The sequence below is a fragment of the Mus musculus genome, chromosome 4 (genome assembly GCF_000001635.26).
Source record: "Mus musculus strain C57BL/6J chromosome 4, GRCm38.p6 C57BL/6J".
Lineage (NCBI taxonomy): Eukaryota > Metazoa > Chordata > Mammalia > Rodentia > Muridae > Mus > Mus musculus.
In genome coordinates, this window is record NC_000070.6 from 109194816 (window position 1) to 109209850 (window position 15035).

General features: G+C 43.9%; 1 protein-coding gene and 1 long non-coding RNA gene across 9 annotated transcripts in view; one reads left to right on the forward strand and one right to left on the reverse strand.

Annotated features, from left to right (window-relative positions):
- Window positions 1-7457, reverse strand: part of Osbpl9 (oxysterol binding protein-like 9) — a 141128-nt gene extending 133671 nt beyond the window's left edge. For 3 of the 8 annotated variants that reach the window (NM_133885.4, NM_001368727.1, NM_001346502.2), the window contains exon 1: window positions 7290-7457. In NM_133885.4, coding sequence (NP_598646.4) covers window positions 7290-7400 — 111 coding nt within the window. In that variant the 5' untranslated portion in view covers window positions 7401-7457. Of the gene's footprint in view, window positions 1-5049; window positions 5110-7289 lie in introns of those variants that run through there. The other 5 variants (XM_030253061.1, XM_030253060.1, XM_006502617.4 and 2 more) reach the window with 4 other exon arrangements.
- Window positions 7378-13684, forward strand: Gm46867. The gene is made up of 3 exons (XR_001784406.1): window positions 7378-7434; window positions 13408-13456; window positions 13613-13684. It is a non-coding gene; the product is annotated as a predicted gene, 46867 (long non-coding RNA).
- The last annotated feature ends 1351 nt before the right edge of the window (window positions 13685-15035 follow it).

Below are 15035 nucleotides of genomic sequence, written 5' to 3' on the forward strand. Positions count from 1 at the left end.
AAGCAACCTGTCCTCTGTGAACATGCACATACACAAGCACAGACAGACATACACGACACAATTGTAATTTTAAAAAACTTTTTAAGAACTCTTAATGTTTAGTACACCGAAATATTCACAAATAGACCTTAAAATAGTATTTGGAGTATATTTTAAAATAATCCAGTTGAGCTGGGCACAGCAAAACTAACCTGTAATCCTATGAGTTTAAGAATGGCTCTGGCACATATATTTATGTGTGTCTATGTGTGTGTGTGTACATATTTATTCTGGATGTGGTACCATATGTCTGTGGTTCCTATGTTAGGGAGGCGAGGCAGGAGGACCAGAAGCTCAAGATCATCTGTAGCTATAAGAATTTGAGGACAGAGCTGGGCAGTGGTGGTACACGCCTTTAATCTCAGCACTTGGGAGGCAGAGGCAGGCGGATTTCTGAGTTTGAGGCCAGCCTGGTCTACAAAGTGAGTTCTAGGACAGCCAGAGCTAAAGAGAAACCCTGTATTGAAAAACCAAAACAAACACACACACACAAAAAAAAAAGAATTTGAGGACAGGTGGAGCTACACAAGACCCTGGCTTTAAAAAGAAGAAAGAAAGAAAGGAAGAAAGGAAGAAAGAAGCTGGTGGGAGTATTAATAAATAGGATTAGCCATATGCTATAGAGAGAATATCATATGTATTGTATGAATTAAAAAGCCATCTGCCAATTAAAATTCCAATGCCTATGGCTTAGGCAGGAAATAGAGGGGGAATATCCAGCAGAAAGAAAGGATTCTGGGATAGAGAGAGGCAGGAGATTTGCCAAGAAGAGATGATGAGACAGACACATGGTATCTGAGCACAGGTAACCAGCCATGTGGCAGAATACAGACTAGAATAAATGGGATATTTTAAGTTATATCTAGTCAGAAAAGAGCCTAGCTATATGGCCAAGGTATTTGTAAACATATTTTGAGTCTGAGTCTTATTCCTGGGAGCATGGGGCTAGGAGGCAGAACCAGGCATAACTTCAACAATATGCTGACAACTGTATAGCTAGATGTCAATAATGCATTGTTCTATCCTCTTTTATAGAAGTCCAATTTTTTTTCTACCGTAAAAGTCTTCTCAATAATAAAAGTACTTAGAATATGACTCTTCAGAGCCCTAGGGATAAAGTTCAAACTGCTTATCATTTCAAGGTGAAATGCCAAGACTGCCTTTCGTGGTCCACCACACACTGTACCTCACTTCTCACTTAGCACTCAAGGTCACCTCTCTACAGCTGGCTTCCAACCCAAGCTACACCCCTGACAAGCTCCTTCGCTGTCTCTTCCAGAAGCATTCATTCTGTGTCTCCAGTACTTCTCCCTCTCTGCTCATGCGCCTACTCTCTCTACTCAGGTCACTATAATCTTGTTTCCTCTAGAAAACCTGTCTAAACCTGCCAAGACTGTCAGGTGTACACCTTCAGGGCCCATACCCCAAACATCATGTGTGTCTCCACAGCTTTTACCTGCTACGTCCTCCAGCACACTCCAAGTGTTACAACAATAGGGGTGGCTTCCACCTCATTTGCTAACTACTTTTCAGTAAAAACCCTGGCACAGTTAACACGCAATAAATATTTGCCAAATCAGCAAATTACACAAATCTACCAACTTTCTCATCTTCCAACCTCTCACAAAACTATCTCCTCCAATCCTCCCTCCTTTCTCATCTCTTTTATAACCATGATTCCCCATTAATAATTGATAGTTCACAAAGTGTTCTCAAAATTATATCCTTAGCTCTCCCTGGTCATCTCATCTAATAATAAAAATAGAACTCACTCGAGAGATAGAGGCAGGAGGATCCCAGTTTGAGGCCAGCCTGGACACAAAACTCTACTCTCAAAAAGGAAGGTGTGGGGGGATGCTGAAGATAAGGCTCAGTCAGTAGAGTGCTGCCACACAAGCATACTGACCTGTGTTTGGGTCCCTAGGACTGACATCAAAGCCAGGCATACCAAGCATACAACTACAACACCAGTGCTGAGGACAGGGGTGGGGCAGGAAGAGCTGGATCCCTGGAGCTCATCGACCAGCCAGCTCAGCCAAATGGATGAGCTCCAGGTTCAATTTTGTCTCAAAAAAATAAGGCAGAAGGAGCTGGAGAGATGGCTCAGCAGTTAAGAGCATTGGCTGCTCTTCCAAAGGACCTGAATTTAATTCCCAGCACCCAAACAGAGGTTCAAACTTCAGTCCTAGGGAATCTGACTCCCTCTTCTGGGCTCCAGGGCAGCAGGCACACACGTGATACACAGACATACATACAGTCAAAACACCTATGCGCAGAGATTTTAAAAATTAAATAAACAAATAAATAAGGAGGGACTTGACAAGGAAGACACTCGACAAGGAAGACAGTGTCAGCCCTCTGGCCTCCACATGCGCACACTGGCACCTACCCAGGTGGGCACATACATGTACTATACAAACAAGAAAAAAAAAAACAATGAAACAATTTTGTGCTACCAACCCAGTAAGTCTTTATCTATCTCCACGCCTAACCCATGACTCCAAATACCTGCTAGAATTCAATCTCCTACCACCTCTCAAATACATCTTTACACTAGTACTGCTCAGAAATTTGTAAAAATCTTCCTAGTACATCTCATGCTCTGAAGCTTTTCAGTCTATTCTTGTTTTCCTGTTACCTAAAATAGCCTTTTTTCTTTTCTCAACCTTCACCTCCTTTTTTTGAGGGGTGGGGGGTTGGGGAGGTGTTCGAGACAGGGTTTCTTGTGTAGCCCTGGCTGTCCTGGAACTCACTCTGTAGACCAGGCTGGCCTTAAACTCAGAAATCCACCTGCCTCTCCCTCTCAAGTGCTGGGATTAAAGGCATGCGCCATCACTGCCTGGCAACCTTCGTCTCTTAAGCCTTGGTTCAAATGTCCTTCTGGACAATACTTCTGCAGATTTCTATTTCTATTGTTGACCTTGTCACAATGATTTGGTGTATAGGTGTACACTGTATGTGCACTACATGTGTACATGTATTCACACGCTTGGGGCCGTGTGTGTGTGCATGTATGTGGAGGCCCAAGTCAACACTGGGTGTTTTCCTTGATCATTCTCTTGTTGAACCCAGAGCTCACTAACTCTGCCTACTCTAGCTAGCTAGCTTGCCCAGTGGATTCCCTGTCTCTGACTCCAGGGTACCAGAATTAGAGCAGCCATCATGCCTGATCAGCTTTTACATAAGATGTGGGGATCTAGATTCTGGTTGTGATTGTTCAGCAAGCACTTTATTCTCTAAGCCATGTCTTCGGACACTTGTCATACTGCTTTATACTTGGCTATCTGCTCTGCTATATCAGAAGTTCTTACATGAAGAAACCCACACTTGCACTCCCAAGCATATACACTAACTGCACCATTACAAAGTCGGCCCTGCGAAAATGCCTGCTGTGTGGACTAGCACTGGAATACATTATAACTAATGATCATGATTAAGAGACTGATTTAAGGCCATGTAGTAATGGTGTACACCTTTAATCCTAGCATTCTAGAGGCAGAGGCAGGTGGATCTCTGTGAATTCCATGTCAGCCAGGGCTCAAAAATCATACACACACACACACACACACACACACACACACACACACACACGGTTAGTCAGTTAGTCAGACCTGAAAAAGAGTCCCTATAACAATATAGCGTTCCTTCAAAAGCAAACGTTGGGCCAGGGATATATTAGTGTGTCTGCCTAGCAAGTACAAGGTTGTGGGTTCAACCACCAGCCTGGCAAGAAGACCATGAAACAAATGAAAAGAATAAAGTAAAAGATCATCCCAGGCTGGAGAGATGGCTCAGCTGGTAAAGGCACTTGCCACCAAGGCTGACATCCTGAGTTCTATCCCTGGGACCCACATGGTGGAAGGAGAAAACTGGCTACGTTAAGTTGTCCTGACTTCCACGCAGGTGCTGTGGCATAAAACCTGCCTGCACAGAAACACAAAGACATGCACAAATGAAAAATGTAATTGTTCTTTAAAAAAAAAAATTCATTCCACCCCCAGAGTTTGGTAAATTTTCATGAAGCTCTAAGCTGAAAAAAAGGCTTGGCTGAACGTATTTCAGTTCAGTCCCAGCGACTCTAGCTCAGTCCTGAGACTTAATGGTGATTCTCAGTAGAGGCTGACTCTAAAGCAAGGATAATCTAGTTTAATTTAGAATTTTCTGGAACAACATGGAAGGAATCAACAACCACAGAGCCAGACTAGATCTTAAGTAATTTTGGAAACAAGGAACAAAGAGACTATTTGCTACCTTGATTAAATGTGGCACAATTGGCAAGTATGTCCTGGGTTGGTGTGGCCATGTCAGCTTATGTCCTTTTCGCCTATATCTGCTGCCTGCCCTTGGCCTTCGAACACTACTCCAGCTTCCAACACTGGCCTTGAAACAGCCACTTGGCACAACTCTGTGCCCTGTGGGAAACTAAACCAAGCTCAGGGCTCTGCAGCCAGCCCAGTGCTTGAAAGCGTAGGTGCCTGGGAGGGTCACACACTAGTACCACCAGTACGAACCCCCCTGACTTAGAGGGAATCAAGAAGCACAGGCTGTTTGTCTTGAAACTCTATGTTGAGACTGACCCAGAAAAGCTCTCTCAGTAAATTTATAAAGAACCAAGTGTCGATGTCATGGAGGACGAACTGGGACTTGAAATTCCTGACACAGATGCAGAGAAGTCCTTGCGTCCACAAGAAATGCAGATTCTATTGCGGATAAGAAATTTAAATATGGAGAAAGTGTCAGAGCCTTCTTCCTCTTGGAAAAGAGGAAAAGAAACTAGAACACTCAATGGCACCATCGCTGACTGACTGAGAGTCACTCTGCTGAGCTTGTATTTAAACTGTCTGAGTGTTTTATTCTTTGAAAATTAAATGCATTAGAAAAAAAATTTGGCACAACCAGTTCAGATATTCTTACTAGAAGGTGTGGCTGTAAAAATTAGCTACACGCAAATTACAGATAGACCCATCAGAACGCTAATGCACTCAAACTGTGACAGAACTCACTGCCTACCTTCAATCCGACTCCTACTCTCTCCTTGTGATTACCACTCTAGCTTCACAAGATAGTACAATTCCCTGTAAGTAAACAACAGGAGAAATGTTTTAAAACAGCCATCATTGAGAAATATGATCCCCTCTTCCTCTGACAAAGATAATGCTTTAGAGAATCTAATCTCAGAAGGCAGGTATTAAGGAAGAAGAAAGACGTCTATGAAAAACTTCTATTTAGTCAGAAGGACAAGGAGTTCAAACTCTCTAAATCTACAGGACAAGAAGACATAAAAGATTTAAAAAAAAAATCAGGAAAGAAAGAAAACAAGGAAAAAGGATATTTTTATCTGGGCTAAGGGCTCCCTAGAATTTTAACTCTAGGATGGCCCTAGACTCAGACCACACAAATTTTGGGATTTGAAGAGTAACTTAATTCTACAGTGCTACTAATTACTCCATCATGAATATGCTGGCTAGGATCCATAGAGTTTGCTGATTATCACATTTAGTGAAATTTGATATTATTCTTTATTTATCTTAGTCGTGGGATTTCATAATTCTTCAGTTTTTCAAGATAAAATGTGTAGTTGTTCCTTTTCCATCTGACATAGTATGATGTGTGTGTGTTTTTTGTTTTTTAATATATTTGGTTGGGGGTTGTTTTTTGGTTTTGTTTGTTTTGGGGTGTTGTTTGTTTTGTTTTGAGACAGGGTCTCTTTAGGTACACTGACCTGGCTTGACCTTAAAATTAAGAGGCTACATATACAAGCTACTGTATTCAGCTTTGAACAATATGTTTGTGTCTCATTAAAATTTGATCCTTTAAAAATTACGTAGAAGAGAGGCTAGGAATGTGGGTCAGTGGTAAAGTGTTGACCTAGCATTTTCGAGGCCCTGGGCTCCATCAAAAATAAAAATAATAAAGACACAGAGAACATAAGTTCATATCCAAAGAATGATAAAGGTGACCAACGCTTGTAGTTTGGCAGACCTGCCTAACAGCATGTACTTTTCTACTTCCTGTAGCAAAAGAGAAATTTAATGGGAAGCCTGACTCCACCACTTACAGCTGTGTATGTGATCTTGAGCTAATTACTTAAAAGCCTGGAGTCTCAGATTCCAAAACTGTAAAATGGGAGCATTAAATGGGAATAATGAATACCTACCTTGCAAATTTATTAAGAGTAAATGAATTAAGGTGCCCACTAGACTACACTAAAAGCTCGAGAAGAGAGGCAGCGTCTACACAGCTGTCGATTCTTGCTGGAATGAAGACCCGCAGGACAGGAACTCAATGATATTTTTAAATGAATGAATAACTATGTGTCCCTACTTCCCTCATCCACACTAACTCTTCTCCCATAATCGTATTTCTTCGTTTTTCTTCTATCATTTTCTAAAGCCTTCAAGACATTCTATATTTTGTCCTTCTGGGTGCTTTTCTTCTTCTCACGGGCTATTATTAACAATACAGCTCAAAGAAAGTGGCCCCGTTAGTAATTTCTCCAACACCGCCCACCTTCCATTTCTAATGCGAAGGAGGTGGAAGAGGCGGTCAGAACATAGGCTCCACAGCATTTCATCTACCTACCCTGGGCCACTAACTCGCGTCAACAACAGCGAAGTCGGTCCTCTCCAGAACACAACTTTCAGGGCAACTGCACCATCTCTTTCTACATCTCCGCAACCAGAAGACTCGCGCAGAGGGAATCCTCTGCTCTCAAAAGTTACGGAGTCCGTTACACTCGTGCCCCGCTGGAAAGAGGGGTGCATCCCCACAGTAGGACAGCCTTGCTGGACAGACTGATGGGATTTCAGAGCCCACGGTGTGGACGCGGGTCACCTTTGGACCTGGCCAGGTTCCTCTGACCACTGCTCCGAGAAGGCAGCGCTCTTCGAGCCCTGGAGGGAAGCTAAGGGGTGCGGCCAGTGCCCGGGCTGGGGACAGGAGAGACGCACAGTGTGGACAGCTAGGCTGACCTGCCACACCGGGACTACGCCCACCCGTACCTCGTCTCAGCGCAGACCCTACCTAGTCACAGAACCACTCCCTGAGACACCCGGCTCGCCCCCGGCCCATAAATCAGCCGGCCGGCGCTGCTCACTGGCTGGGTCCGCATCTCCCTTCTGGTCATTGGCTACCCGCACGCAAAGCCCTCCTCCACAAGGGAACCTCGCGTACGGCGGTCTCTCAGCGGAGCACCCCCGCCCCGGCTCCGCGTAGCTCGCCGTCCCAGCAGCGCGGCCTCAGCCACTCACCGTGTAGTAGGAGAGCAGCCCTGCATTGTAGTCCAGCACGAACCAACGATACTGCCATCCCTTCATCACGTTAGTCCATTTGCTCAGCGGCCCTTCCACGATGGACGCCATCTTGGGAGCCGCCAATGACAACAAACGGCCTGACGTCAGTCGCCTATATGGCATTCGGCATGCAGGGGGCGGGGTCTCCGAGAGCCTAGGCGGGACCAGGGCGTGAGTGGGCGGGGCCAGGTGCGGCTCCTCTGTGCAGCTGGTGGACCCACGCCCCTGGCAATCCTAGTCAAGCATGCTTTGTTTCTTTCTCTCTTCGCCTATTGTGTATAGGGCGGGCTGTTATGGAGGCAGAAAACTGAGAAAGCGAGCGTGAATATTTAGATTATTTATCCAAAACAGGCGTGAAGGTGGATACCTGTAATCCCAGCACTTGGGAGACCAGAGGATCGGTAGTTCAAAGCCAGACTCAGCTAAGTAAGACTGACAAAAAAAAGAAAAGAAAAAAAGGAGAGAAGGAGAAAAGGGGAGTGGGGGGACAGAGAGACGGAGGGGAGGGGGGTTTAGAGGTGGGTGTAAGGGAGGGAGGGAGAGACAGACAGACAGAGAGAATAAGAGAAAAACATCTTCAAGAGGATCTGGAGGGTAGGGGAGCACACAACTGCCTGTAACTCCAGGCCATCAGAACTGAGGGTACCAGCACTTAGGAGCAAATATTCCCACCCCACTCAGACATACTCACTAAAGTACATATAACTAAAACTAAATTTTTTTTTTGTAAGTTCAAGATAATCCTTGACTACATAATGAGTTTGAGAGTAGTGGGTGCTACATAAAACTTTTTTTTAAATTGTAACATAAGTTTTGTTGGGTTTTTTGTTTTTTTTTTTTTTTTTTTTTTTTTTTGGAGACAGAGTCTCTTTTGCAGCCTTGGCTGTTCTGGTATTTGCTATATATAGGTAGACCAGGCTGTCCTCTAACTCACAGAGATCTGTCTGCTTCTGGGCTTGGGTTAAAGGTGAGAGCCACCACACCTGGCCAAAGAATTCTATATTTAAGAACCTAGTGATTGGGAAAGCTGGAGAGATGGCTCATCATCGGGTAAGCACTGACTGCTCTTGCAGAGGTCCTGAGTTCAATTCCCAGCAACCACAGGGTGGCTCACAACCATTTGTAATGAGATCTGATTCCCTCTTCTGGTGTGTCTGAAGACCAACTGTGTACTCACATACATAAAATAAATAAATAAATCTAGAAAAAGAAGGGGAAGAAGAACCCAGTGATCCTCTTTTGGCCTCCCTGGCCCCAGACATGTATGTAGTACACAGATATGCATGCAGGCAAAAAGAACTCATATACTTCTTGTTTTGTTTTGTTGTTTTACTGTAGAGAAAAATCTAGGGCTTTGTGCATGCCAGGAGAACATTCTACCCCTGCTATATTAGTCAGGGATCTTTAGAGTAAAAATACTTACAGAATGAATATATTTGTGTATATATAGAGAGATCGATAGATATACACACACACACAGAGTGGGATTTATTACAGGATGTGATTAAGCAAAGACAACAATGGCTGCCTATGCATAGAAAATCCAAGAAACTAGTAATTGGATGTCTCAGCTAGCTAGTCTTCTGTGTATGCCAAAATCTGGAAAGAATAGGCCCTAATGCCAGTGAAGTAATGGACTTGCTAGCAAAAGTGAGAGACGTAGGCAGAAAAGGAGAAAGCGTCCTTCTTGATGCCCTATTTATAGGTTTCCAGGAGAAAGTGTGGCTCAGACTAGAGGTGGATCTTCCCACTTCATATCATCCAGTTAAGCAAAAATCTACCACAGGTGTGCCCAGCCATGTTTGGATTTTAGTTAATTCCCGATGTAGTCAAGTTGACAACCAAGAATAGCTATCAGACCTGCCTTTTCTTAAGAAAACATAGATCATTCTTGACACCTCACAAGAGACCACCCCCAATGTCCATTTATGTATTTGTTACACAAACCACACACTTAATAACCATAGTCTGGGAATATAGCCCAGTAGCAGAGTGCTTGCCCAACATATGTGAGTCCCTAAATTCAACTCCCAGAATCAGGGGACTGTACTTAAGCACACATGCTGTTTTGCTCTATGCACTCTTTTAAGGCTTTGAGAACATTTGCAGAAGGTAGAAAGGAAGGCAAGGATAAACAACAAAATCTTTGATGTGTGAGTTACAAATTGTTAAGTGCTATGGGAAAAAAAATAAAGGGAAGAGGGGTTGGGCCTGAATGAGAAGGGAACTTTCTCAAAGCTTTATACATGTATACACAATCAGCTATACCCTCATAGCTCCTACCTCTCCCCTTTCTTGCCTCTCCCCTCTCATTAGTCTCATTTGTCCCTCTACACAGTTTTACTTCTGTGTTCAAGTGCTGGGATCTTCTGTAATGGAAGCAAATACTAAGAAAGTAAACAGGAAAGTTGCCCAATACTGAGATTCCAGAGATGCCTCAGCTGATACAGTGCTTGCTGCATAAGCAAGAGGACATGAGTTCAGAGGCCTCACACCCACACAAAGGCCAGGTGCATGTCTGTAGTCCCAGTGCTGGGAAGATGAGACAGGAAGTTCCTTGGGGATTTCAGGTCAGCTAGTCCGGCAGAATTGGTGAGATATAAAATCAGTAGCAGACTGTGTCTTTAAAAAAAGAAATGTGGGGCCTGGGAGCTCAATGTGGCAGGGGTGAGTGGGGTGCGGTGGGGTGGATGGGGTGGGGTAGGGCAGGGTGGGAGGAAACATGCCTTTAATCCCAGCACTTGGAAAGCAGAGGCAGGTGGATGTCTGTGAGTTCAAGGCCAGCCTGGTCTACAGAGTAAGTTCCAGGGCTACACTTAAAAACCATGTCTTGAAAAAAAGAGGCTCAGTGGGTTAAGATACTTGCCACCAAGCATGATGACCTGAGTTTGACCCCTGGGACCCACATGCTAAATAAAAGACAGAACTAACTGCCTTTAATCCCAGCTCCAGGGTATCTGACGTTGTTTTCTGGCCCTCCTTAGACACTGCACTCACACAAACAAAACCCTGTGAGTTTGTGCTCAGACACACACATATACACATACTTAGAAATAATTTTTAAATGCCTTAGACATAATGTGGACAGTATCATCAACCGCTTAGTCTGTCTTAGCGTTCCTTGGGGTCAAGAGGCATCAGAAGGCTCTCCTTAGCGTCCGCCATGAAAAGACAAGTCAACAGCAAAAGGCAGAGGAAAGGCTTGACTCCTAAGACAATGTCCAGCTCATAGTGCCTTGTCTACAGTCTACACTCATCAGCTAAAGTTAAACATGGTGGAGACACACACTGGTCTTGTTCCTACATTCTTTTGTTTCGGGCCTTGCCTGGAAAGAAAGGGCTGCTGGAGTATAGAGGAAATAGAAAAGGACTCAGCCAAAAGAAGACATAATGCTGATCATTATGCCCTAGAAACTTGCTGAGGACAGGAATTGGGGCTAAGACATCCTACCACTTAGAGGATCAGTAACTGTCTGACGCTGGGATTGTACTCAGGGACTGTGTGTGCCAACCACACACTCTACCACTGATGTACACTATTAGCCAAACTGTCATTTTATTTGTTTTTTTCTGTTGTTGTTTTGTAAGATGGAGTTCTTGCTATATAGTTCAGGCCTTGAATTTATGAGCCTCCTGCCTCAGTCACTTAAGTAATGGGGATTGCAGGCCTATACAAAAACATCTGAATCCAGGATAAGATCTTTTAAATGTGTGTGTGTGTGTAGAAGACAAGAAGTCCTTGCACACACAGGGAAGCACTGGAGAATCCAGGAATGTTAAACATGCAGGCCTGTCTCTTCAGGCTTGTTTATCTATTTTTCCACCCAGAATACTGGGAACAGATGCTGTTTACAACCTGGTGATGTTTTGCTATATGTAGGGCCTGGCTTGACCCAAATGACCCAGAATATTATAGATTTTTTTTATCCCAGACTCCCCTCAACCCCCCACATCTTGAGCATTGTTTCTCAATCCGTAAAACCCATCCTCATGAGAGATGTCACTTGTACCTTACAACAGCCTAAGTGACTTCTGTGTCCTCTTGCAGCCAGGCCAATCCTGTCTCCACCAGGCATTGAGTTTACCCCGCCATTCTTATCCTTATCCCGAGCTTTATCTCTGAGTCAACAGAACCCATCTTCATGGAAGAGGCCATAAGTACTTTGTAAAGAGTTTCAATGTAAGCATGCCTTAAGCTTTGTTGTATACACAGAACTGAGTTCATTGCCATCAGGAAACTTCTTTCCAAAGTTGTGCTCTGATTAAATATGGCTAAATTAAATCACCTGGAGATAGACTCCAGCAGGTTGGTCCAAAAGCAGCTAACTAAATCAGGCTGACCCAATGGTCATTCTTACTTCACCTGGGTTATTACCCTGCCAGCTGTGGTGCTTGCAGAGACTCCCACACATGTGTCTGCTTAAGTACACATGTTGGGGGGAGGGTGCTTGTGTGTGCACAGAGGTCAGAAGAGACCTTGATTCCTCCTGTCACTCTACCTGTCCCTTTTGAAGTGGGCTTTTCCCTGAAACTAAGGCTCAAGTTCCCTTGACTAGGTTGTAAGCGAGCAAACCCTAGTCGACCTCCTATATCCATGTCCTCAGAGCTGGGGTTACAGGCATGCACTGGACACCAGGCTTGTCACATGGGTGCTGAAACTCCAATCCTCACGATAGTGAAGCAAATCCTGTTAACCACTGAGCCACCTCGCTAGCTCCTGAAGATGAGAATTTTTAAGATAACTGTAGCAGCGAAGCTGAAGCTAAAACACGGGGGGTGGGGAGGAGCAGAGCGGACTGGAGATGAAGCCAAGCATAGAGGTGGTAGCACAAGCTTGATGTAGTACTTGTGTCTGCCAGAAGGGCAAGAGGAATACCACAGAGCCAAGTTCTAAGCCAACCAGGGCTACAAAGTAGACCCTGTGTCAACCAAAAGCCAAGTGAATAACCAGAGTCTATAATTGGACAATCACAGTAGGGATAGAGAATGGTAAAGATATGCTACTATATATTTATTCTGCATAATTAATTAATTTTGAGACTGTGTTTTCCATAGTGCAGGTCGGCAGGAAGTAAAGGATGACCCTAAACTCCTGATCCAGAGGCTGCCACCTCCCAAGAACTGAGATTATAGGTTTTTAATACAAAGCTTTGATTCTGTTAAGCAATGGAATTCAGTGTGGTTTTCTCACATTTGTGTGTCTCAATAATCAGTTAAGTGCTGATAATTTGGTGGTGATGGTATCTGTGTATGTATACTGTTTGCTTATGGGGTTCTTTGTTTAAAACAGGATTTCCCTATGTAGCTCAGGCTGGCCTCAAACCAGTAACAATCTTCCTGTTTGAGCACCCCCACCCTACCGTCCTGAGTGCTGAAACTATAGTTATATGCCACCATGTCTAGCTAAAATAAACCTTTGTCTTCTTGTACTATGCAGTGCTCTTTTGAACAACATCTCCAACCCCTACGTTTTTTTTTAAAGGAAGACCAAAAATGGCTTATGTTTCTCAATAGGAAGTTCCCTTCCTGTACACAACTGTTTAGAAATGTGTGTGTGTGTACGTGTGTGTGTGTGTGTGTGTGTGTGTGTGCCTTTTCCCCAGCCCTCAGTGTAGGTATAGATTACCCCACAATGCAGTCTGTTGTTGGTTTGCGCCCTTCTCCTCCCGAACGTGCCACCAACTGTCTTTTGTTATGGCTGTTATTGGTGTTGTGTTTCTTAATTGGCATTTGTTGGCCATCAAATAAAACATTTCCAGAATGCTGCCTTCTTAAGAAAAAAAAAAGAAAGAAAGAAAGAAAGAAAGAAAGAAAGAAAGAAAGAAAGAAATGTACAAAAATGCAAGTGCCTTTAACTGGGTGTAAAGGAAATGAAGCGGGATTAAATTTGATGAAGGCAAAATAAGACTTCTGATTTTGTCTTCAAACAGCAGGGGTTGGTTCTTTCCAGCCATTCCTCTCACTGGACAGGAGAAAACGAGTGAAGTGTGGCTTAGGAAGATGTGGCTATGATGTGGGGCAAAGGTTACTAAGAAAGGATGAGAAAGCGATGACCTCATCTTTTGGTTTCTTCCAGTGTCCACTTGGATACCCACATCTCAGCTAACCTGGGCACTAGCTTCAAGGTAATGGTAAAGCCCTGCTGGATGTAGAAACTATCAGTAGTACTGCTTTGTGACGAGGTGGATTTTTTTTTTTAAGACAGCATCTCACATATTCCAGGCTGGCTTCAAATTCACTGTGTAGCTGACGATGACCTTGAACTTCTGGTCCTCTTGCAGATGCTTGAACTATCATTTGAACTCTATGCATTGTTAGGGATTGAACCAAAGGCCTCATGAATACAAGGCAAGTACTCTACCAACCAAGCTAAATCTTTTGGGGTTTTCCATCAACAATTTTCAGCAACTTGAGTGCAGCAACTATAATTACCAAGGGCTAGAAGGACTTCCAGGGTTAAGAAGACTAGGGAAAAGTCTCGATAGACCATCAAGTCTAGCTGGTGGTGGCAAAGAAGGAGGATAGATAAAAGATCTGAGAGATGGTGTTGGATTTCACATGGAGTTAAAGAGAGGTGTGGTGGATATAAGAGAGATGGGAGACTAGAGGCTGTGATCAGAGAAAAGAAGTTTGGAGTTTCTGAGTTGAAAAAAGTACAGATGGTGTCAGGAGTTGAGTACTGGCATGTGGCTTAGTATAGATGATGCAAGGCTTGGAAGTTAGGACACCGTGTACTGCTGGGCACTCCATTTATGTGGAAGTTAATATAAGCTATACCATGGCAGGGATTGAGGTTAAACGGAGAAATATGGGGAAGGGTCTCAATATCCATAAAGAAATCTGCCAAACGACAGAGACAAAAGAATCCTGGGTGACTCTCAAATTTCCTCTGAGACCTAAGCAGAAGACTAAAGAAGCTAGACTTAATATGTAGAAATGAGTTGCGCTTTTGCTTTTATTTTTCAGTGCAAGGGACTGAACAGGAGGACCCTGAACACGCCATGTGAGTGCTGTGTTACTGAGCTATAGACACAGCCCTAGAAATGACTGTGGATGCCTGTTATCTAGGATCTTCACTCACACGAGCAGAAGGATGGGCTCCAGCTACCACAGCAAATTGCATTAGCAACTTCTAGGAGTCCATTGCCAAGGAAGTTATCTGAGATTTGTGTGCAGGATCCTGCTGTACTAGCAAAAGTCTGAAAATACAAGAATGTCCAGCAGCCCCACATATTACACACCCACACACATATGTATATATATATATAAAATACACAAACTTAAAATGATGCTTGAGGGCTGAGAGCTGAGAGCACATTCTGGATAGAATGCAGGCCCAATATGGGTCCACCCGATGTCCCATCCCTGAGTACTAAAAAACAAACTAACAGCTGGGCGTGGTGGCACACGCCTTTAATCCCAGCACTCTCGAGGCAGAGGCAGGCAGACTTCTGAGTTCGAGGCCAGCCTGGTCTATAAAGTGAGTTCCAGGACAGCCAGGGCTATACAGAGAAACCCTGTCTCGAAAAAAACAACAAAAAAAAAAAAAAAAAAAAAAGAAAAGAAAAGAAAAGAAAAGAAAAAAAATCCCTAAGATACAAGGATCTGTCTCTTTGAAAATGATACAAGAGATAGAGAGATGGCTCTGCAGTTAAGAGCACTAGTTGTTCTTCCAGAAGACTCAGGTTCAAGCCCCAGCACCCT